This window comes from Myiozetetes cayanensis, unplaced genomic scaffold (assembly GCF_022539395.1).
Source record: "Myiozetetes cayanensis isolate MyiCay16 unplaced genomic scaffold, myiCay2020 scf29, whole genome shotgun sequence".
In the NCBI taxonomy this organism is placed as follows: domain Eukaryota; kingdom Metazoa; phylum Chordata; class Aves; order Passeriformes; family Tyrannidae; genus Myiozetetes; species Myiozetetes cayanensis.
In genome coordinates this window covers 6,593,442-6,616,864 of record NW_026087510.1, presented here as the reverse complement: position 1 = coordinate 6,616,864, position 23,423 = coordinate 6,593,442, and the positions used below count along the sequence as shown (strand labels likewise).

The window sequence follows — 23,423 nt, the reverse complement described above, 5'->3', positions numbered from 1 at the left end:
CAGAACTGAATGGGAGAGGGAAACAGGGCAAAGGAGGTCACGTATTTCAACACTCACCTTCCATGGCAAGAATTAAGCATGTATGCTATTAAAAGCCTGTGTACCAACCTACCCCAGCTCAGGAAGGTTGGAATATCAGTGACAGATCAATTTTCTCCACTTAAATACCCCCCAAATAAAACAATTCAGCAACTATAAACAAGAAACTCGTGAAATCTACTCTATATTTAACGCAGCTTCAGTGCATCAGGTTTAACTCCTCTTACCCCAGGCAGTGCTGGGTGTCACTTGCCCAGCCCCAGCTCCCTCTGCCCATGTCGGTGGGTGAGCTCTGATGGTGGTCTCTGTAACAGTCAGGGATAAAGAGTTCAAAACAAGATCTAGTTTTGTAACATTAATTTTTTTTTATTAAGAAGACAGATATTTTATAGTACTTCTTTTCCTTTGTAAAAATGGGATACATGAACCAATACAAAATGTGAATGGGAACAGATGGATATGTATTTTCTTACACTGTAACATCTTCCATGGACACCTTAAAACAGAACTGGCCTAAGGGGAAAAAATAAAAAGGCCGGGTAAATAAAGAACAAGGTTGTTTATCATCAGTTCCGCATCCTTCATTTGTGATCCTCCTTTAAACAAGGTTGTTCTTTCTTCACGCTTCAAAATCCTAATGATCTAAAGCTGTACAAAGTAATACTCAACAATACATTTCAACAGTGCACTGTATACTGAAGAAAAAATACATAAACCGATATACAACTAAAATTCATATTTTCCTGTTTTTTTCTCCTGTTTTTATGTGTTGTTTTTTTTTTTCATTTTTCCAATGCGTGGGGCCGAAATTTTGCAATCTACCTGAGACGGAAAACACCAATCAAACACATGAACCTGAGACATGTCAACATTGTAAGTCAAAGTTACATCGGTAACACTGCACTACGGTACACTTCCAAACAAAGATGGGCTGCTCAAGGCCAGGATGCCCGTCCCGTCCCGCCGGGCCACGGAGCCCCCGGCTCCAACCTGACTGCTTCTCACCGCGATGGGGTTTGGCAATGGTGCTGAGGGCTCAGGAAAGAGCTGCGCTCGACAAAATCTGCTCGGAAAAAAGGGCGTTTCGCGAGGTTCTGCTCGTGAAGAGGGGAAAGACGGAATACTGCCAGAGAACGGGCTTGCTCACTGCGCCAGGCCCCACCCCGGTCCCAAAGGAATCCCGCACTGTAATGATTCTACCGAAAACAACAATTAAAAAACAAACGCACAAAAATGCCCCCCGCCCTGAAAACCCCTAAAAAGTCCCCAAACCTGACGCTAAGATTAATGCTTCCCTTAAATAAATGAGATACACTTGCCACATAAACACAATAAAAAAAGTATCGCTCGAAATCCATGATTACTCACCAAAAAAAAGTCAGCATATATAACTTTATACCGTCCTCCCGCTGCGGTTTGCTACCTGTTGCTTATGATTCCGATTGAGCCAGAGTCTCCTGTGCACCTATGGCTTTAGTGGTCATTAGCACGCTCATTTCAACGCGAATTCCCACCTTTTACTTAGCGGGTAGAAAAAAAGGCAGTTTTGTTCATCCAGCCGCTCTCCAGGTCTGGGCTCACACATCAGAGGGGTTTTACCTGCTGCCCCTGAGGCTGCCAAGCAGGAGAGGATGAGAGATGTCCCTGCACCTGGGAGGGCTCTGCCTGCCCAGCAAGGAGCCCACTCCTGCGTCCCCGTGGCCGAGCAGCACCTCTGCCGAGCTCCAGCCCATTTCCCAGCCGCCACCATTGAAAGCACCTGAAACAGCCACAAAGAGAGGCTCGGGGAGTGTTATCCGAGCCTTGACGGTGACAGGGGAACGGGACATGGGCACACTGAACTGCAAACTACGCATCTAAAATGTGCTGGTTCTCCTCCGATGAGCTCGAGTTCTGAACGGAAACCGGTGAAGAGAAAAAAGGGGAAACACCTTCAGAGAAACGCACCTACTCCACGGGGTCCCAGCTGGCAACTCCAGAAACAGGAAAGGGGAAACGAAGAGCCACAGAAACCCGAAGGGAACTAACGCACAGAAGCCCCTCTTCTTCCCAGCCTCCCCCCGACCCGAACGAACAGAAATTAAACAAGGCACAGAATCTTCTGCAAATGACTTCACTAAACTAAATCCAAGCTGGACTTGGCCAAAAAAAGAAAACCCAAACGAACTGAGGTGTCAAACAGCAGAGTGTACTTTACGAGGAATATTTTTACACAGCGAATCCCGGACCCTCCCGGCCTCACCGCTCTCCACCCATTTGCTTTTTTTTTTCCCTTAAAAAAAAAAGACACAAGCTGGTTGCAACTTCCAAGATCACTGTCTCTGTAGCGTTTAAACAGGGCCAGTAGTAACCGTCCACGGTTGGACACCTCATGGGAACCAAGGCTGCTCTAGATGAAGTACTCTTTCTTTTCCTCAGAGTTGTTTTGTCCCCCCTCTGCGTTGATGATGGCTGTGTCTGCGTCGGCCGCATCATCTGCTCCTTTGGCTTCATGAGTGAAGTATGTACCTGCAAGGGGAGAGGAGGCTGTGTGACTCCTCAGGAGTCCTGGCATGGTGCCGAGGGAGAGACTGATGAAGGAAACAAAAATGCCACTGGGAGAGAAACTGGGGGGTCTGTCGCATCAGACAGGACAACCTGACGAGCGAGGGGACACACGTGCCAGGCCCTTCATGCTCCAGGTTTGGTCTTTGCCTTACCTTTATGTCTGGCAAAATATCGCCCTAAAATGATGAGCAGGCAAAGCATCGCAAAGACGACGACGGCCACGACGCCGCCAACCACGGCGTGGTCCACGCTCCGTATCGCCCCTTCCTCACCTGCGCGGGAATCTGTCGAGATCAGAAGAGGAATAAGAATTGGAGACTTACTACGATGCTCTCGGCAGGTCAGGCTGCAGCTGCTCCGAGGACAGGAAGAGCCACCTTCGGGCTCTCCAGAGGAGCAGGGGTGAAGCACGGAGCTAACTAGACAGATGAGTTCAGGCAGAGGAACTTCGTCCGGAGCCGAACTGATCTGGCAGCTCGACTCGTGAGGTGTTTTCCGCTAAAAGCAGTAGCACTACAACTACACACGTGGGAGACAGCTGGGAGAGGGGAGGGTGGGCACGTGGAATCATCGGTGGGAACCTGCTCTGGGAAATTTCCCTACGATGCTCCCCAGATTTCAGCCTCCCTGGTGAGTGGGGCAATGGGAAGAGCAGTGATGTAGGGGAATATTAATCTTTAGCTCTGAGAAATGTCATTAACGAGTGCCCTGTTGAAAATATTCCAACTTCAGCCCAAAACACTCCTTGCCCCAGACCCAACCCACCCAGCACAGAAAATCTGTTTACAACCATCCTCTGCCCCGGTTCCACCATTAGCCGCCACCTTTGCTGCTCAATCTGCCCACGAGGACACAACACTCCTGACCCAAACTGTAACACCCACTCCGAGGCCGAGTGTGAACAGTAACTGAACGGTGCCTCCGACTGCTTTACTGCGTTTATTTAACTCCTCACCACACAATTAGTTTCCTTTCAGAAGCGCCTCTCCCTCGAGACGCCGTCACCCGGGAGAGGGATGACTGATGTGGCGGAGGAACAGCTCCGGAATGAACCCCGGATGAGCTATGGCCATGTAAAATGAATGTATAGCAGTGTAAACAATTTTAATTTAAGAACGCAGCTACATCAACCCTCGCTGCAATCCTAATGGCAACTGAGATTTATAATGCAGTAAAAAACAATTATTCTCCCGCTGATTAATACATTAACATTTTGGAATAGAAGCTAAACCATTGTCTCTTTTTTTTAGTGAGTCAAGCGCGACACCTCCATTAAAATGATTTACTGGCCATACCTTACAATTTAAGCACAGCAGCAACAGAAACGGTAAAAATCTTTTAACTTTACATGATTTGTGAAGTCATATGTGAAGGATTTACCATTTAAATCTTTCACTACAAGAAGCACATGGTCCATAAATCTGCCCTGCCTGCGCCTGCCTGGACACCTCGGAGAAATGCGTTTTGCCAGGACGACTGAGAGAGCAAATGCAAGTCAATTTTTAAGAAAGATTTATCTCCGTCTCCCTCCAAAGAACAGAGCAAATCTCTGAAGCCTCCACCTCTAATAATATTTGAAGTTTATCGATCAAGCGTACAGATCCGTGACAGCTGAAGGTAATGGGGCTCTTTTGAGCCAAGACCTGATACAAAGCTTTCGAGCAGCAGCTGGGATTTACACTTTCTATCGATATTTCCAATTCTGCTCCAAGATTAAGGACTGAGGGACCCAAGTAAATAACCTGGGACCCAGAGCACCATAAAGCGCCTTTTAATTAAAGCAATTTAAGAAAAAAGGCCCCTTCGAGTAACCTCTTGAGAGCAGAGCAGGGGGATGCTGGGCTGAGCCAGGGCACAGCGAGGGACACCATGGAGCAGGGAGCCCCTTCTAGCAGCTTGGCTGAGAAGCAAAAACCAGCTAAAAACTGTGGCCAAAAAAGATTCCCCTGCAAACCAAAAGCCTTTGCTGCCTAACGTCCCCTAACCCCCAGCCATATCACTGTGAAGAGACTGTGCCAAGGAATCCAAAAGCATGGCAAAGGGGAACCTTCTGTCTCACCTCCAATGGGAACAGACTGTGCCTCGACGGCTTCCCAGCGTCTGCTGCTCTGGCGAGCGGCCAAGCATCCCTGCGTGTCGATGGGAAAGGTGCCCACGGATGCGCTGTGGGGTGCCAAGCTGACCCCTCACCCAGGCACGGGCTCTGCCGCCTGCCCAAGATGGCAGGTGGGGGAAAACCAGCCACTCTGGGCATCCCGGGAACTCCTGCTCTGACAGAGCCCTCTCACCACTGCTCCAGCTCAGCTAATCCGGCCTCTGTGCTTAGTTGCTCTCTGCAAAGCAACTAAACTGGCTCATCTGCTGGAGCAGCTGCTTTAGGCATGCTTCACTCCGTTTTTTTCTTCTTTTACTTTTTTTTTAGAAACTTTGCTCCCGGTTCTGCTCAGCTGCGCTCGGCGCAGCCCGCAGCATCCCAGCCTGGGCAGATGAGTGGTTTGTTGACATCTGGAGCAGCTGAGGGGCATAAACACACTGAGTTATGGCTCTGTAATGTGCTTCCAGCAGGATTTTGCATCAAGAGGCATTTTTTCTTCATCACCATAAATTAAAGTTCTGGAAAGACGAAGCTGTGGTGCGCTTGTGCTGGCAGTGGCAGCTTCCGCTCTGTCACACCAAGCCACCACCACAGAGACAGGGGCTGTGCCAATGCCTTGCACCCAACACAGCCCCCAAGTCTTCCCTTAGGATGGCATCACCTGAGAGCACGCAGAGAGGGTTTCCCTGGGAAGGCACTTCAGCCTAAAACCTGGCTGGCAGTTCTGCTCAGCACAGTTTGTTAGGTATGAGTTTGCCTACTGGGACATGCAGGGCTGTTTTTCTCAATTATTTTTGTTAAGGAAGACCCCTGCCAGGTGCCAGCCCCAAGTTCATGTTGTTACACACACGGCTAATCACATCTTCAAGCTTACACATGACCTAAAACATTCCTCCTGCAGCAGCTCCTCAAACCCTGTATGCTCCAATAGTGTGACCCATCACCAAGAGCTCTGCCTGCCAGCACCGTGGGCACAGCAAAGCCCAACTCCACCACCAGCAATTCCAACACTGCTCCCAGCAAACCTGTCTGTGCACCGCCAGCACAGGAACAGCCCCTTCACATCCTGCCCCTCGCTATTTCACTGCTAATTAACAAAGTGTCAGGTCTATGGAGCAAGGAATAATTCCTCAAATTTGTGCCCAGGAGAGACTTGACCTTAACAACCAGAATCTGCTTTAAATGCTGTCTCCAATTCACCCAAGCTATTCCTGCCTCCTATCTCTGATTAAACCAGAAATCACAACTTTATTGCTGAAGAGGGAACAGCGGAGATGGCAGGAACTGACAAAATGCCACATTATTTGCTAATCCTAATATGTTATTCTTCCTCAAGATTTGCTTTTCTCAGCACCAATTCAATTACAGATGCTACAAATCCTTCTGACATTTAATTCCCTCTTGTCAGGGCGCAGTAAATGTATACATGCAGAGCTTTCCCATTAGGATGTTAATATATATTGGAGCGAGCTGGATCCTGGCCTCTACAGCAAATCGTCAGGAATTTGCCTATTATGGTTTTGGTCTGAATTTGCTTGTGGGTTTTTGTGGGTGGGGGTAGAAGGAGGGAGGGAAAGGCATGGAAGGGACAGACATCACAGCATGTTGTCACCAACATGCCCCCCTTAGGGCTACTCTGCAGCTACGGTGCACCTCAGCTGAACTGTTTTTGGGTCGATGCTTTGCTTGGCACCAAAGCACCTTAAAGGAAAACTGCAGTGGTAACAGTACAATCCACCTGCCAGAACTGAACTCAAGCAGGAAAAAATCAATTTTTCTTTTTCAAGTTCTGTGCTGCCTCCTCTTGAAGGACAGCAGGGCTGTGCCCCAGATCAGGGGATGCCAGGGTTCCATGGGATGCAGCACTGAGCAAAACCACTGTACAGCACAGGAGCACTGTGGGACCCCTTCTGGGGATGGCCAGGAAGAGGCTTAGGTAGCTTTAAACTATTTTTTGCTGATTATTTTAACCAACTGCTTATGTAATCAACAAAATAGTGATTATACCCTGAAGTTTTCCTTTAAACAAAAAGTGCAGTTCAGCAAACAGCATGTAGACAGGAAAGAAAGGGATTTGGGGCTGGTTCCTGCTCATCAACAAACTAAGGAACTAATTCCAAGGGTCAGGAGCAACACAGCAGATGCTGAGCTGGGGATTGTCCATCTAAGTACTGACAACCAACATCTGTGATTCAAACCTGCAGATTCTCAGCTACAGGGGCTTTGGGGGAGATCCTTTTTTAAAAATAAATATATTGATGATCTCCAGTTTTCTAAAATTTCTGCTGATATAACTGCTACAACCAGCTTTCTGTGGGCTCTCAAGAAAAATACTCATGATGGTAATAGCAACACCCTGGCAGTCTGGGTCAGCACTTACACTGAGGTTTGGCAGAGGAAAGACTTTCCTGCTCCCCACTTCTCAATAAAAAGTTCCACTCAATTCCATTTTAATGAGGTTTTAAATATAGATGTATCTACGGATATTCCACTCTTTCTGTCAGCAGCAGCTTCTCCAGACTAAAAGCAAGATTGGATTGGACCTGGTTGCCTGTATTTTAAATCTCATTTACTTACACCCACGCCAACAGCTTCAGACCTATTTGGGTCAAACCGCCTTGTATTTACCTTCAGCACTCCCCACGCTCTCAGCAATGGGTCCTGTGAGGCTTGAAGCAGCAGGTTTGGGCTCACCTTGGTGACGGGAGCCCTCTGCACCCACGAGCATCCTTGAGCACCTGGAGGCAGCAGCTCCTTCTGGCGACCTCCCACAGCTGGGGCGAGCTGGCACCAGTCCTGCCATTACTGCTGCTTCAAACAGTGCCCTTCCCTGGGTGCCCCAGCACCCTCTCCAGCTGACTACGCTCTCCCTCGCTCTGTGCCAGAGGTGTGGAGCAAAAGCAGCACTGGGAGGCACAGCCTGTCCTGCTGTGGTGTGGGAAAGCCCAGGTTTTATAGAGCCCCTGTTGCGTGGTGCTCCAGTCTCCTGTCCCTCCTCCTCACCTGCCTCAGCCTTTGCATTCTGTAGTCCAATGCTCTGTAACATTTTGGGGTATCTCTGGACCACCCTGACCCTCCTCTATGGGCACTGCTGCTGTAAAAGCAGAGAACAGAAGATGATTTCTGTGGAAACGTAGTTTATACATTAATTTTGGCATATTGGGATTTATTGCTGCACTCCCACAAAAATTTACCTTCTATTACTGGGTGAAAATTAATGTCAAACTCCTGACATTGGACAGCGTGGGCTGAACTCGTGTGTGTGCACATGCTCAAGCTTATACACAGTGAACCCACTGATAGCTCCTGAGCTTCCCAGAGTTGCAGGCAACATCTGCATCACGGCAGGGGAAGGAAACCTAGGCCACTGGCTTTGAAGAATTCCTAACTTAGTGATCTCTTCTAACTCTGGTTACTATTTATTTTATTAAATGGTTATCACATCAACATGACTGAAGCTCCCACAGCTCATGATGTGGATGCTAATGGCCCTAAGTCACTTGGGCACTTCTGAAAACCTCGTTAGCCAATTATCCCTTTTTCCTCAAGGTAGGAAACGTCAGGATTGCACTGACATCTCCCTGCTGCATTTGGGGTCAAACGTTTTGTGGACTGAAGTTTTTGAAATGATGGAGCAGCACTAAAGGTAGGGCTTGGTGGGGGTGCTGGTGGAAGAACAGGCTGTTGTTATTCCATGAACACTATAAACTGCTTAGCCACGACGTGGGAGGACAGAAATCACTGCCTGCATATGACAGGATGAGCAATAATGTTGTTCTTTCCCACAGTGTGGCGTGGAGCGGACAACCCCTCCTCTAATTTATTGAGGGGCCATTAAAGAGCAGCGTTAACCTGCCTGTCGTATCTTAATTGGATTTGGTCTAATTTAAGCCAGGGAAATTTGAGTTCATCCCTCTTCAATCAATAAGCTCCCCTTCAGCGACCCATTTCAAGATCGCTTCCTGAAAAATAACGAGCTTTGTTTGAATAGATGTGCTCACCCTGGCAGTGCCCAGCGCTGCGCAGCTGCTCCCGTGGACTCCTCTGCTGGAAAAGGGAGCCTCGCTCGCCGTCGACAGCATTGGATGCCCTCAGCACCCCCTCTGCAAAGGTGCTAACCAGGTTTGGATCAGGTAATCCAACCTGATGTGGAGGCTACATGGGGCCATCGAGACCGTTCGCTGTTTTACAGAAGGCACTGACACTCTGGAGCAGAGCAGGGAGCGCTGGGGCAGGTCCCCAGAGCGCTGAGCTCAGACCACATCTGTGCATGTGTGTGTGTGCAGGTGTGCACACACAGACACACAGACCACGTCTGCACGTGTGCTGGTGTGCACACACACACACACAGACAGTGGTTTGCCCTCACGATTCCCAGCGCTGCAGGAATCCCGCCTGTCGGACTGCACCGGGCTGCAATGAGGAACTGGGATGCAAGGCCAGCCCTCTCTGCACCCTGAGGGCTCGGGATGTGAGGAACAAGAGGAGGATTGCAAGAGGCACGGACACACAGAGCTCGGCTGGGAAGAGCAGGATGGCTCTGCACTCAGGCTACCTGGGTAGAAGGCAAGGGATGCATTACTTAATTGCACGGTCGGCAGAGCCTCTGTTGAAGCTGTTAGCGGGACAGGAGTACCTGGAAGGAACAGCACACTGAGCAAACACGGCAGCAGCCCCAGGCCCGGCACACCACGGTCTCCCGTGGGGGTGGGCACACGCCCTGCATCCCACAGGACAGTCCCCAGGGCTCCCAGTGCCCGCTCCCGCCGGAGAGTTCAGCTCCAGCACTCACCTGGACCACCTGTCACAGACCCAAATGTGCCGACCCGGGGCCAAAAATGGGACCTGGTTTCAGTTTCCCAGCACTCTGAGCAGGGGTTATGGGATGGAGGCCGCTTATTTTGTAACAGAGAACAGCCCAGGGCTCTCTCTCTAGTGCTCCCTCATACCTGATGAGGTATAATCCTGGCCACACCTGACCAGGAAGGACTGCCCTTTGGGCAGACAGGAGTAACTGAGAGCAACAAGCAAAATTTTGAAATTCTTAGGAAAAAAAAAATTAAATCAGTAGCCAAACTGGATGCTCCAAAATGGATGTTCAGCAGTGCACAAAGGGCACTGGCTGTGCTGCATTCCGGTAGGCTGGGGGAAATTTTGGCTTCCATTCCAGATTCAGAACAAGGACAACACTGAGCTGTGTGCTCCGGTAAAGGTGTGAGCCCCTCCTGGCAGTGCGAGTGCTCCGCAGCCTCAGCACTGGCTGCAGAGACTGGCACTGCTGGGAAGGGCAGGTTGTGGAGCAGACACCAATTTCAGGCAGTTCCTTTGTGGAATCGTTTCCTGTTCTCTTCATTCACCAAATGGTGTATTTTTCCTTAAAAAATACAATTTTAAGAAGTAAAAAAGCTAATCAGAGCAAAACAATTATTCCCCATCCCTCAGGGATATTCACAGGAACCATGGTGTGTCTTACCTACGGGATCTGGACTGGGCCTGCAACAATAATCGTTAGCATCGCTCAGTGTTACAACACACCTGGAACGAATCCATCGTTTCTGACCTCTTGACCAAAGCACACTTGTAGTTGCTGACAGGATGGGATGCTCCTGATTTGACTGGGTGAAAGGGAAGTATCTATTTGACAGAGTGAGGACTCGGGTGTTTGCTTTTTTTGGGGTTATTTTTTCCTCCATGCTAGAACCCCTGAAGGGAACAACATTGAGCCACAATCCCCTTGGCCAGGACTCTTCCTGGAGGGACAAAGGGCTGCTCCTGCCTTATGGCTGAGATTCTACACCCTGTGTTGGAGTGGCCACATACAGCCTCAGAGCCTGGCAGGCATGAGGAGTCTGCAGGGATGCTCTGCAAGTGGGAGCAAAAAAAATTGTGTGGATTTCTATGGGAAAGCATGAAGAACAGAGATTTTGGGTTTGTACCCCTGGTACAGGCCCTGCTCTGAATATACCAGCTGCATCCACTGAAGATGCTATTGTGCTTTAAGCTGGATCAGCGCTGGTTGGCTAGGACCAGCCACAGGGATGGTCCTATGCCCCTTCCAGTCCAGTGTGGATAAAAAGAGGGCTGAACCATTTATTTGGTTTTGCCTCGCTGATAAAACAATCACCTCCGTTTCACTCCCAGTCTGATGCTCGCACGCTGAGGAATCTCCGAGCAGCTGAGGGTTTTAAGGGTGGTTTCACAGAAAATGGCAGAGTTGAGCATTTTACAAGCAAAGATTCAACTCAGCTGGTCTCCAAATCAGCGTTCAAAAAATCCCAGCTAGGAGGGAACTGCAATGGTTGGCCTCGGCGCCCTGCACCTCCCGCCCCATGTCCGAGGGTGCCACACAGAAATGGGTGCCAAAACCAAAAAAAAGGAAGGAAAACCCCAACAGAAAGGAGCGCACATCCAAGCTGTGAGAGCATGGGGAGAATGGCTGCGCCACAGCGACTGCACAATGCAACATGGCCAAGATGCAGAAATCAGAGTGGAACCAGTGTCTAGCGAAGGAGAGCAGCGGGTTACCTACAGACTAGCCCTTACCTGAGAGATCCCCATAGTCCAGCTCCTCGGCCGAATTGGGCAACTGAGTAAAGCCTTACAAGTAAAAACAAACTCGTTTTTCTCTGCGTTTCTCAAGCGACAAAAAACAACACACTTAAGAACTGAGGATGAATTTCTTGGGGGGAAAAAGAGAATGCATCAGTCACTCGCCACCATCTGCTGGTGTGGGCAGAGCCATCATGTGACACAAGTGCAATCGTGGCCTGCATTACAGACAGAAACGCTCCTCGCTCTACACTGTTGGCACACGAGACATGGCATCGAGACCACTCACTCATAACAGCATGCAGAGCCCCCAGACTCTGTCTTTGGCAATTTCCCAATTTAGTCCAGGCTGATACATAGAACAATGGAAAACTTTCTTCCAATTTTGCACCCAATCCAATTGTTTTCGGTCGTGGTGACAGGCCTGGCCGCTTGTCAGTGAGTGAATATGAATACTGAGCACCTCATTTCACGGCCGCAGGGCACCTCTGCAGGCTGTGGGCTGTGCCCTCTGCCAAACTATCGGGCAAAACCGGCTTTTGTTCATTTGCCCAAATGTGATGGGTGTATGGGAAAAGCATCTGTCCTCAAAGCTCAAAGAGCAACAAGGGAGGCATGCAGTCATGGCCACCACAGGCAGCCAGTGCTGTCTGTGAGGGTGTTCGTGCTGTGCATTCGGGAGTTTGAGGAAGTGCCAGGGTCTGCAGGCAGAGCTGCCCCTTAGGTGGACATCTCAGCACTGGTCACAGGGCAAACCAGTGCCTGCAGACCACCCAGACCTACTGAAATGAGGGGTGGGGCAGCATTACCCTGTGGGCTCACTCTTGCTGCTGGCTGCTAAAGCAAATGCATAAGTGAAGGAAAAAAAATCCCATGAAGAGATTCCCCATCCCTGGGCACTGGGGAACCTGGAACTGTCAGCTCACAGACTGCTACCAGTGATGTGTGTGTGCTAAGCAGGACAGCTGTGAGTGCAGTCTGGTCAGTGTGCAGACTGGCTCCACTGCTGAGCAGCAATACATACATATGTATTGCTCTTTAAAAATAAAACTCATTTTCAGTGACTGGATTTTAAATACATCATCTGGAAGCTACATTGGAATTACCTTCTGAAGTGGGAAGCCACTTAGATTAATAGCAAGAAATTTGTTTATGGGTTTCAGGGAGCCCTTTTCAGATTTTCAGGAGCCTTTTTTCTACGAACGATCTATAAATATGACAGTTGACTCACAGAAGCATGGGCCATGCAAAGCTGCGCTCAGCAGAGGAGCCCTTTAACTTTTCTCTCTCCAAAATTGCTTCTGTAGAGCCTTTCCCTCCCTTTTGAAGGAACTACATTTTCTCACTAATGAAAAAGGGCAATGTTGCATTTTTTATGACACCAAAAAAAAAAAAAAAAAAAAAAAAGAAAAATCCTTTTCAAAAGAAAATGTGCAACAATTCCACAATTCAGTTCTCTCTGCACCTGGGACACTCACAAATGCCACCGAGCGGTGTTAAAACCTGTTGTGAGGCATTTAAATAGGTGGCAAATTACTTCTTGATTTTTCTCATTAAACTTTCATATCGGCTACTAAAGCCCCTTCTTTTCACTTCTGAGGGGATGAATTGAAAGACTGCCACTACTCCTGTTAGGCAAATGAAAGGGCACTTTTCACTAGGCTCCATTTCCCTGGAAATGATAAATCCTCGGTGGGCGCAGTTGGCACAGCAAGCGCATCCTCAGCCTGACCGAGCACCCACACTGGCACCCTGGCTATATTTAGATTTCTTTGGGCTCCCACACTACCTCCGTTTTTTAAGGAAAAGCCAATTTCTCTCCCGTCTCAGGCTCTAAATAAGCAATTAGGGATTCCGTTTCATGCCGCGCTCTGTGGCGCTGCACAGACCCGCAGCGGGCGCAGACAGCGCTGTGATGTTTTATTCAACCGCCCCAAGGACGGGATCTGTAAAATACATTGAGGAACGTATTCACTATTAGCTGTACTTTTAAGGAGGGCATTTCCAAGAGGGACTGAGGCAGCTGGACAGGCAGAGCATAATGGCAATGCAGAAAGCTCTGAGGCTTTTTCCGTAGCCCCTGTCGAGGTGTGCAAGCAGCCGGCGCTGTGGCACAGCCGGGCTTAGGCTGCAGCCAAACAAAACTCATTTTTCAGTGACTGAGCTATCAAAAAACCCAAAAAGAGCGTAACACAGTAGTGTTACCTGTTCCAAAGTGTACCAAACCCTCTTAAGGTTGCAATTAAAATCCCACATGAGCCTTTGGGCAAAGATTTCCAGCCTGTAAAATAATTTACCTGCTGCATTATGGGCAAGGTATTTTCTCATCACTCTTCATTCGCAATGGGTGTGTTTTCCTTATTTTAACCTTCACTCCAGGCTTCCTGCTTTGCCAGCTTCAGAGAAGGTTTTTTTCACCCTACCTTTCCATGAGGATGAGCAAAAATTGTCTGTGCTGAGGCAGCAGTGCCTGGTTCCTGCCTTGGTGGGAGAGTGGGGAGCACCTCTGAGGCCCCATCGCCGGACAGATGGACAGGGCTGCAAGTGCAATACCCTGTGCTGGCAGTGCCTGCATCCTGGGGGATCACTCTGAGCTCTTAAATCTCTCTGCTTACAACAGGGCAAGGAAAAAATTTGGGTTAAAGTGGGCAAATGATCAGTGTGTCCAAGGTCATGGCTGCTTAGAGACATTCTGCTTGTGTAGAGGGTAAAAAGTGAGCTGGGTGTCTCACCTGAGGGGCTCCACAAAGGACAGCACCTCCAAACTCTCCCACCTACTGAGGGATAACAGCAGCCAGGACATTAAAAACTGGCATGTTTATTTTGGTGGGGAGAGGGGCAGGGGAGGAGAAGCAAAAGGGCATGGCAGAAAAAGGGCTTTCTCCCCCAACTGAGAGGTGCAGATGCTCCTGGCTCCACCAAGCTCTCCCCATATTCCAGCTCAAACAGTGGGACCTGTGATTTCAGCCTCGCTGGCACCCTGACCCCACAGGGGCACACTGAGAGGGAGGAGGGCTGAAGCTGGGAAACCCCGGCTTCGTGGGGTGCAGCGGAAGCACAAGCCTTCCTGCCGGCCATGACCATGCTGTTATTGGAGCTCTGGCAATGAACAGTGCAGAGAAAGGAGAAAGTGCATCAGAAAATTCACAGTTAAGCTCTCATTTTTCAACAAAAGAGTTAACAATGTTCGTGCGTTAAGTCACTCATGCATCGCTGCCGTCAACTCCATTCCGGGAGGACACGGGAATGGCAGGGCCTTGGCTACCACTGGGACATGCACACACATACAGGACTCCTTCCCCCCAGTCCTCTAGGATACACTCCAAAACTTTAAATGGCTCAAACCCCCTTTCCCCGATTGAAACATTGTGCTGGCTCCACACTGGCCTTACAGTCTGTTTTCTTTGCTAGCAATCTCTTTTTTGTGTTGGTTTTTGGTTTTGCTTTTTTTTTTTAATTTTGTTTGTTTTGTTTTCTTTTTTCTTCCCCCAATTCATTTAAAATTGTTTTTGGAGAAAATCCATTTGGCTGTATTCATGCCCATGCATTTCTAGTCATTCACAGACATGCTCACTCCCATTGGACATCGGAAAGAACAAATGGCCAACATACAGAAACACCTGGTATACTCCATACACACTCCAGCAACACAAGCTTGGAAAGAAATTCAGAGTCTTCACCGGAAAAGCACCCCACGAGGGCAGGCGTGGGAAAATTCAGGACAAACTGGCTGGTTTTAAGGCAGGAAAGTTTGTAGCAGCTCGTTTGACTGGGATGGGTTGTCATTTCAGCTGACCACCTCCTTAGCAGTGATCCCCCCACAGAGAGTGGAGGTTCAGAGGTCATCCTCGAGTTAAGAACAGGCTTTTTATGGCTTCCCCAGGACTGGGGGAAGCTTTAAAGAAACAGGCAAGGGCTCTGCCTCCCATGCCACCAGTGAGCCTGCCTGGCTTGTCCTCACCACAGAGACTAATGCACGGCTACACTGAGCCTTTTCTAATGCCAAGACACCCAGAAAGGATGTCAGGATCATACTGGCATGCGGGCTGCCTGATCCTTCCCACATTTAGGCATCAACACCTAACCACAAAGCTACCAATATTGGCTCTGGACATTTAACATACACAGGGAGGTTGTCAGGCAGAGAAAACACACTAAGTGGGAAAATGCATCCAAGTAGGTAAGTTACTTGGGACATGAAGGGCAAACCCCCCTCTCCTGACATGGGGCATCACTGCTGAACCATTGCTTCACTCAGTTCCACCTCTGCCCTCATCCAAGCGACACCTTGAGGGGAGCAGGCAGGAAAACTGGGTGCTCTGCGCTATGGATTTCTGTCAGTAAAAAACCAGTTACTTTACCAGAGTTAAAAGAAACTAAAATAGCAAGGTCCAACGTGGATTAGCTGTAATTAAAAACTGTCAGAGGTTTTGGTTCTTGAGCTGAAAAGTGAGCTCGTGCCAAAAAACGAGATGCTCAGCTTCCAGCCTGCAGCGCGTACGTAGGCTCGCTGGGGAATGGAGGAAGCTCGGGAAGCTGTCAAGCTGTTAGCTAGACTGCCTCGAGCAGACGAGAAGGGTTACTTTGCTAGACTGCTATGCTGAGAGGAAAGTGTTGCTATTTGTTTTCCCAATCTCCTTCTGCAGTGTAATAACGCAAACTTCACTGCCGACCTCACAGGCGAGCGCTCCTCTGTGGAGCATCCCAGAATACCCCGAGCTGCCCCACGCTGGCAGACCCCATGGGTGCCCTGTCTTAAAAACTAACTCAAAGTGCAAGAAAAATGCTCAAAACTTTAAAATTAAAAAAAAAAAAAAAAATAATTAATTCCTATGTTGAAAAGCCATATTTACTGCCCATGTGTGAAGTGATTCTCCCAGCTGATGGGTGGAGGATCACTGGGCCCTGCTCAGACCTGGATTCACTTCCAAGGGGCTTGGGGCTTGCCTGGCACAGGACGACCAGCTGTGAAGCTCACAGCAGAAATGACAAGAGCAGACAAGACTTTCCAGCCTTAAAACCCATGTTGTATTTATGAGATGAGTCCACCTGAAAAACCGTTTTCCCTTGAAGACTCCAGTTCCCTTTTTGGCTCCCCCTTCCCAGGCTTGTCTTGCCACTCAGCAGCGCTGAGAAATAAGATAAACAGGAATGTGATACCAACCGTGAACTGCCGGTTCTGTCGTCGCCGTTGTGTCTACACACGGGAACAGAGGATTGGAGGAAGGGAAGAAACAGGAGGAACAGCATGCAAAAAAAGGGAAAATGGAAAAAATGGAACAGATAATATATGAGCAAGCTTTCAAAGAACATTGCGTGACAAGCAATAATAAAATGAAAGGCAAAAAGCATTTGAAGTGAGTTGCACTGTTTAGAAGACATGCCTCCAGTTCAAAAGCTATGAGCCTGAGGAAAACAGTAAATTTTTCTCTTTTTCCAGGACCTTGCCAGAACAATTACTGGTGGTTGCAAAGTCAGGGGAACAGGAGACAGGGGAGAACACCGACACCAACTCTTTAGTTGGCGGGCACAAAACATAAGCTCCAGAGCAGGACGAGGAGCTGAGGCTCAACACACTGCTGTTACTCACTCAAACACTGCCCACACCGGAGCATCTGTGGCTGGGGAATGGTCCGCTCCCACCTCTCCTCCTCCTTCTCAGCCACCACCTGCATGATGCACCACGTTTTCAACAAAAAATGTCCTAGAATTGGCAACTGTAGACAAAGATTACCAATCTCCTTGCTGCAGCAGGTACCTGGTTAACAGCTACAGCTAATTAAAATATCCTGGACTTTTTTTAGCCATTAGTCTGAAGCTGACTCTACTCCATTTGGACTAAATCCCACTGGGAATTTCTTGAGGGGCGCTGCCTTGCTGATGGAGAGATGCTTTGTCTCTTCCAGGTGTTGGCAACAGGCAGTTTTAAGGACTGAGCCCAGTCTGCAGGCTTTTCCTGACAGTTATTTCCTCCACACCAATAGGTCTAAATTATATTTATCCACATTACCATAATTCACTGGTTTATTCAGTTGTTGGAGCTGGGGTCATTGGCTGGAGAGAGCTGGTTCCTCTGACATCCCTGGAGCCAACGGCACAGCCCAGGTTTGGCCCAAGCCTGCCCGGGTTCGATGCAATGTTTGAGTGAGTAAAACCGTGTGAGTGAGCAGAGAAAGCTCCACTGAGTGCCCCTGCACAGCAGCCTGGAGCTTGGGTTTTGTAGCAACGACAGACAATTCACAGCGGCGTTCCCCCTTGGTGACATGCTGGCAGAGAACCCGGGGACGGGCTCCCTGCACGGGCAGAGGCAGCAGTGGAAAAAGGAGGACCCGTTCCTTGGCAATTTAGCTGAGGACAGCTCAGGGCTGAATTTCTGAAGCAGCAGCAAAGACAAGAATCATACAAGGAATACACAATACTTACAAATACAAGGTCTACATGCTTTAATTATGGAAGCAAAACAAATAAACCCTGCACAGTTTAACAAACTGCACCAAGATTTGCATAAGAGATTATCAAGCCATCATTAGCCTGTTTTCACTGCCAACAGAGACTGTTCTCATCTTGGCAACCAAATCTAAGGCACCCTCTAAGAGACCGGCCCTTGTTCTCCTGCAGGAGCTCTGGGGGCTGCAAGGGAACCCTTCCAAAGCCATGAGGAGACCAAGAGCAGGGCTTTGCTTTGGTTTTGGGCAGCAATCCCCAAACGATGCCTCGTTTTAACCAAGCAAATGGTGGAGGGGGAAATGGTGGTGGAGGTGGGGGGAAAGTTGTTGCTCAGAAGGGGGTGTAAAACTGAGTATTAATTCCTGAGATGGCATCTATAAATAGTCTCAATTTACTGTCTTCCTGAAATAAAAAAAAGTTACATCAGCTTTTACATTAAATAGAGAATCTGCTGGAAGCAAACTTGTATTGACGTGCTGGAAGAGATATTAGTCAAGAAACAGTGCAAACTGGACAGTGCATCTCGCTTCCCCGTCCGGGGACAGAGACCAACAGGTTACAAAAAATAAAGTTCTCAAGCGGTTGTAAGTGCGAACAAATATCCAAGTCAAACAACATGTTGGCTGCAGCTGGAATGACAAAGTTATGATTAGCAAATGGTTTGGATGGTTGCAATAGGAAACACAGACCGGTTAAAGTTCAGAGTGAGCTTTCAGGGAGTCCTGTTCAATCCCAGAGTCTTCCTTGAGAAGGACTGCACACACCAGTGTTCCGAAGGGGAATAATCTTGTACTAAAGAGAGGAACGCCCCAACACAGGCACACTACTACAGTGGTGTGGCAAAGGAGAGAAAAACTGTCACCAGTGCTTTGGTACCAAATCAGTGCACTCCTGAAAATCCACATGTGGCCCAGCCCAGAGCTGTCCCTCCTCACCCAGGAAGGAACATTCTGGCCCTGCAATACTGCTGCTTGGACAAACTCTAAGCTGGACTGGCTAACTTTGAATGTGCTTTCCTGAATCCCAGGTATGGGCCATCAGCTTCTGCTTTTGCTTTCAAGAACAGTCACTCTTCTGTGCCAGAGCAGGCAGATAGCACCCCAGGGATCAGACCTCTGCCCCACGTCCTATAACAAAAAAGATCTGTTCTCCTCAAATACTGACCAGCAAGAAGTCATTCGTACATTCCTGACCTAACTAATGTTAAATGAAGCCAAGGAAAGGCTTTGTCATCACCAAAAAGCACAGTTCTGGTCCCCGGTCATCAGTGTGCAGATCACCCCAGGCTAATGCCTGTAATTTAAAATGAAAACTCAGTGATCAAGAATGGGCTGGTTTACCAGGTGTGGCAAAGCCAGGAGGACGTAGAAAGCACATAACCAAAGAGACTCAGCTATAAATGCAACATTCTATTTCAAGAGCAAGACTTCTCTTCCCAATGCCAATCAAGAAGAGAACAAAATGTTGTTTGGAGAGAAGCAAAACAATGCCATGGCCTTCCAAAATCTCCCTGTACACAAGCTCCCCAGAGGCCTACTTTATAGCTACAGAGGGTACCCAAGGGAAGAACCATAGGTCTACAAAGCTGCAAATTTCACCTTATTAGGATTTCTGTTTAGCACTGCCCACGATGAATGAAGACACCAACACACATTGTCCTGCGACACTGACGGTGGCATCAGCCAGCAAAGACAACTCGGATGACACCCAAGCTCTAGGCACTCACCACCTCAGCAGGCAGCTACATAAGCACACACACATATACACACGCATATTTATAAAATTACTGTGTGGAGGCAACACTCCTCTGAGTTACAAGCTCCATCGCTGAGCCTCCTCGTTTTCTCAAATGGATTCTCTCCAACTTCAAACTGTTTGCGGAGTGTGACAGACCGGCCCTTTAAACTCGGCCATAATTAGTCCACAGCCTCAAACAGAAACAGCACGATGGAGGAATATTAAAACCCCAGCAGCAAAATTAAATTCCCCTAGTTGAATGCTGGAGCTGCAGTGCTGCAGCCCCGCAGAGGTGCTGAGGAACACACTCAGAATTACAGCAGCACATCCACAAAATAACAGCAAAAACACGCTGCTGCCTTTTAAATTTAAAGAGGCTTTAGCAAGTGTAGATATCTACTCAATATATTGCTTTTTAAATTGCTTTCTGAACTGAAACCAAAAGCCAATCTGATCCCTGACGCGTGGAACTCTTATTCTTCCTGATTTTCCAGACTACTTCACATGTACTGACCAGAGTGAGTTTGAATTCCTGCACACTGCTCTCTTCGCCGCAGCCTGAGGGACCAGCCTGCAGCGCTGCAAACAGGATTCCTGCTTTGGATCAGGTCCTTGGGGAGAGTGAAAAGCCCTACAAAACCCTTCCCGGAGTTCCCATGGAACTAACTTCTGGTGGACACCAGCAGAGACATCGCATCCCACCCCACAGCGGGCCTGGCCGGTCAATGCAGCAGCACATCCACCCTCTCCCTCACCACACATTCCTCAGAAGGACGGACGGGGACGATCTTTGCATTCCGATGCCCCACGAGCTGCTCCCTACAGTGCTGCAGCTCGGTGCTGCAGTGTGCCCTGGAGACAGCTTGATTTGCAGACCAGATGTTTCACAAAAATCATCACAATCTGTATGGACGGTGTGTGTGATCAGAACAAAAACAGTCCGAAATGAGCGCTGTGGCTCCGGCCACGTTTTTGCTTGTTTCTCCATGCAGATTTGGGAGGATTTTGGTTTGATTTCAATCCCAGGCTTGCACATGCCTCAGCCTCACATTTCTGCCAAGCAAGATGATGGTTTGGGCACTACTTATGCTGTGTCACCGTGGGTAAGGCCAGGTATGACAGTACCTGTCTGCTACTGGCTAGATGTGGGACCCAAAACACGGAATTTTATTTCCTTTTATTTCCTGTCCCAGGCCTGTCAGCTTTGCCTTTAGCCCCTTTAATGCGGGCACATTCTGGATGAAAATGTCAGAAGAGCAGAGAATCATCTTTAAATTAACTTGACATTTTACCAGGGACAGGCAGAAGCTTCAACGTAAAGTGAAAGTTAAATAATAAATAATTTGGGGGAACAAATCCCTGGGCTGCGTCCCTGCACGGTGGTATCAAGCACCTGAACGTGTCACAACCTGACAGCAGAGCAGGAAAGCCGACAGCTAACTGGGAACCCCGGCAGCTCCCGCCGATGTGCTCATCTCCCTGTTTGCAGCATGGGCACTGCCAGACCCTCGGAAGTGTGGGAGGCTATGGAAGAGTCCAGACCACCAGGCTGAAGCTGACCTCCAGCACCTGCCTCTGATCTGACTGGGGAGCAAACGTGTTTCTGTTTTATAATTAAATTCCCTGTCCCCACCTGCAGCACTCTCACGAAGTGGCCGTAGCTGAGCCCCACGATCCTGCCAGGACAAAGTGCCTTTTCCCCACAGTGCCTCTTTCCCTCCCACAAACCCACTGCAAGGAAATCTGAGCAAAGGATGATTGGGACTGCGTTCTTCCTGCCCATCAACTGTTGGGAATATGGTTGGAATAAACCCCCTGCAACTGCAGCTTTTCACACCACCAACTGTAATCAGGAAAGGACAAACTCCCACTGAGGGTAAAATCATCATTCTCCTCATTTTGAGGAAGTTTTCTGGCTTCAAAAACCCACTCTGCTCCAAAAACCCACTACACTACTTCTGCTCACAGAGTTCACACTTCCATGCATTATTATTCTTAAGGCAGCTGGGATGACACAAAAGGGTGTTTTTCAGGAGGCAGTTCCTGGCCCCGCAGGCAACAGGAGAGTTCAGTTACCACGTGCCCCTGCTTAAGAGCTGGTATTCCAACTCAACATCAATTCCCAGCTCCTGCTTTGGAGCTTGCTGGCACCTGCACACCTCCAAGCCAAACAGAGCTTGCTCCTGCCTGTACAAATGCTCAGCCTCAGGAAGGAACTCAGAGTGCTTACACAGCACGGGCTCAGTGCTTTCCAGAGGTGTTCACTGGAGGGACTGGAGCATCTCTGGGAATTCTCAATGCCCGCAACGTTACAGCCCCCCAAAAAGATAAACACACACCTACTACTCCAAGGGATCAGTGGGGTTTAAGATACGCTCTAAACTGGAATTCCAGGGAGGACACTGGGAGCCCCCAGCTCGTTGCTAATGCTGCTGCAAAGGATGGAGAGCAGGGGCTTTGCAGAGTCAGCAGCATCCGCTGCACGGCTGGAAACACCGGCAACCTGCACACGTGTCACACTCCCAGGTCTCCACCGAAAGTGCTGCCAAGACACCTGCAGAGAAAGCACAGGAAATGCAAATCTGCACCTACAAATGGTGCCGTGGATCCTGGGAGGTGGATGTGCCAGGTGGGCCAGGCAGCACTGAGGAGGCTGGGAAAGGCAGGCGAACGCTCCGTGCTGTGCCCTGAGATGAGGACTGGGCTGTGATTAAGGACCTTTATCTCCCGGGAAACAACAGCTGTCCAAGCCCAGCATTTCAAGGAGCAACTCCAGGGTAATTCAAATGATGCCGTTTGCTCTGCTGTATCGTATTGTACATCTTAATGAAGAAAGCCACAAGGACAATTTGAACTGATAAAAAAGGGCTCGGCAGTGATAACGGCTGAAACACCAAAGGATGGCCGGAATATCAATGGCATTGGAGGATACATGGAAAAGATCAAGCTGTCATGCAGAAAATCTTTTCAAGCACCTACACTGAAGTGACAGAGGGAAAGCTCTAAAGGTCGCAGTGTTTGGAAACTTCACCACTGCTCAGCTTGTCCTTCGCTGGAGAAAGCATCAGGTCAGCTTTCCAAGAGCTCTCCCAGAACCTCCCTGCACCAATAAATCAAAAGGACAGCTTCCAAGGGCAGAATTTTCTATGGGCACTTGCTAGAAACTGCTTCAGTGCAGTCTCTCCCCGTTTTATTAAATTAAAGCAAGACGGCTGCTTTTTGGAACTACTCCATGGCTTCAGGGAACATGAACTAGGCCAGGATTTTACTAGAACTAGGGGAGAAAGGCAAAATAAAATAGATTTCAAGCCCCCCTTATCCTAAGGATTGGATTTCACCCAGCTGGCCCCATATGTCTGGATTGCCAGTGGTTCAGAGAACACCCCGTTGGCTCCCACTGCTCCTCTGTCACACAGGAGGAACAGCACAGTGTTTGGGTGAGGATGGGAATTAAGGTATCAGCTGTCTCCTGAGGCTTTAAAAAGTGTTCTGACACTACTCTGCTATGTAATTCTAGAGATTATGTTAATTTGACCTCATTTTTTCCAGCTACAAAGTCTCTTAACTATTGAAGGGCAGAAGTCGGTGCCACTCCACTCTGCCTGAGTGCTGGCTGGAGAAGACATACATGCACGTCACTGCATGATGGAGGGAGGTGAACTCTTGGCTGCTCTGTGTGGGAAAAGCATACTGAACTCACAGGCAGAGGATGGGAAGACACACATCAAGAAGATTCAGTGACAGGGAAGAAAAGATTTCTCTTATCAGCATTAATCTTCTTCCGGCATATCACAAGCAGGATCTGCTGGAACCAGGGAGCAATATCACATTTTCATTACATTTCCAGCCTTCTCAGCAGTTCAAAGCCAACACAGAAAGCCATCAAGGAGGCAGTGAAGACACACTAGGTTCTGCCAACAGTCTGAGATCCTCCACCACTGCAAACAAAGGTGAGAGAATGACATCAGACAGCCCCATGCTCCTGACCCCGGGAGACCTCAGCCAGGCT

At 48.8% G+C, this 23,423-nt stretch overlaps 1 protein-coding gene across 10 annotated transcripts in view; it reads right to left on the bottom strand.

The window, feature by feature from the left end:
- Positions 1 to 384: 384 nt before the first annotated feature.
- Positions 385 to 23,423, bottom strand: part of CADM1 (cell adhesion molecule 1) — a 103,610-nt gene continuing 80,571 nt past the window's right edge. For 4 of the 10 annotated variants that reach the window (XM_050323247.1, XM_050323242.1, XM_050323245.1 and 1 more), the window contains 5 exons: positions 16,395 to 16,427; positions 11,225 to 11,278; positions 9,237 to 9,317; positions 2,739 to 2,870; positions 385 to 2,547 (listed from right to left, as the gene is read on the bottom strand). In XM_050323247.1, the coding sequence (XP_050179204.1) occupies positions 2,429 to 2,547; positions 2,739 to 2,870; positions 9,237 to 9,317; positions 11,225 to 11,278; positions 16,395 to 16,427 (419 nt within the window). In that variant the 3' untranslated portion in view covers positions 385 to 2,428. The remainder of the gene's footprint in view (positions 2,548 to 2,738; positions 2,871 to 9,236; positions 9,318 to 11,224; positions 11,279 to 16,394; positions 16,428 to 23,423) is intronic. The other 6 variants (XM_050323246.1, XM_050323250.1, XM_050323248.1 and 3 more) reach the window with 3 other exon arrangements.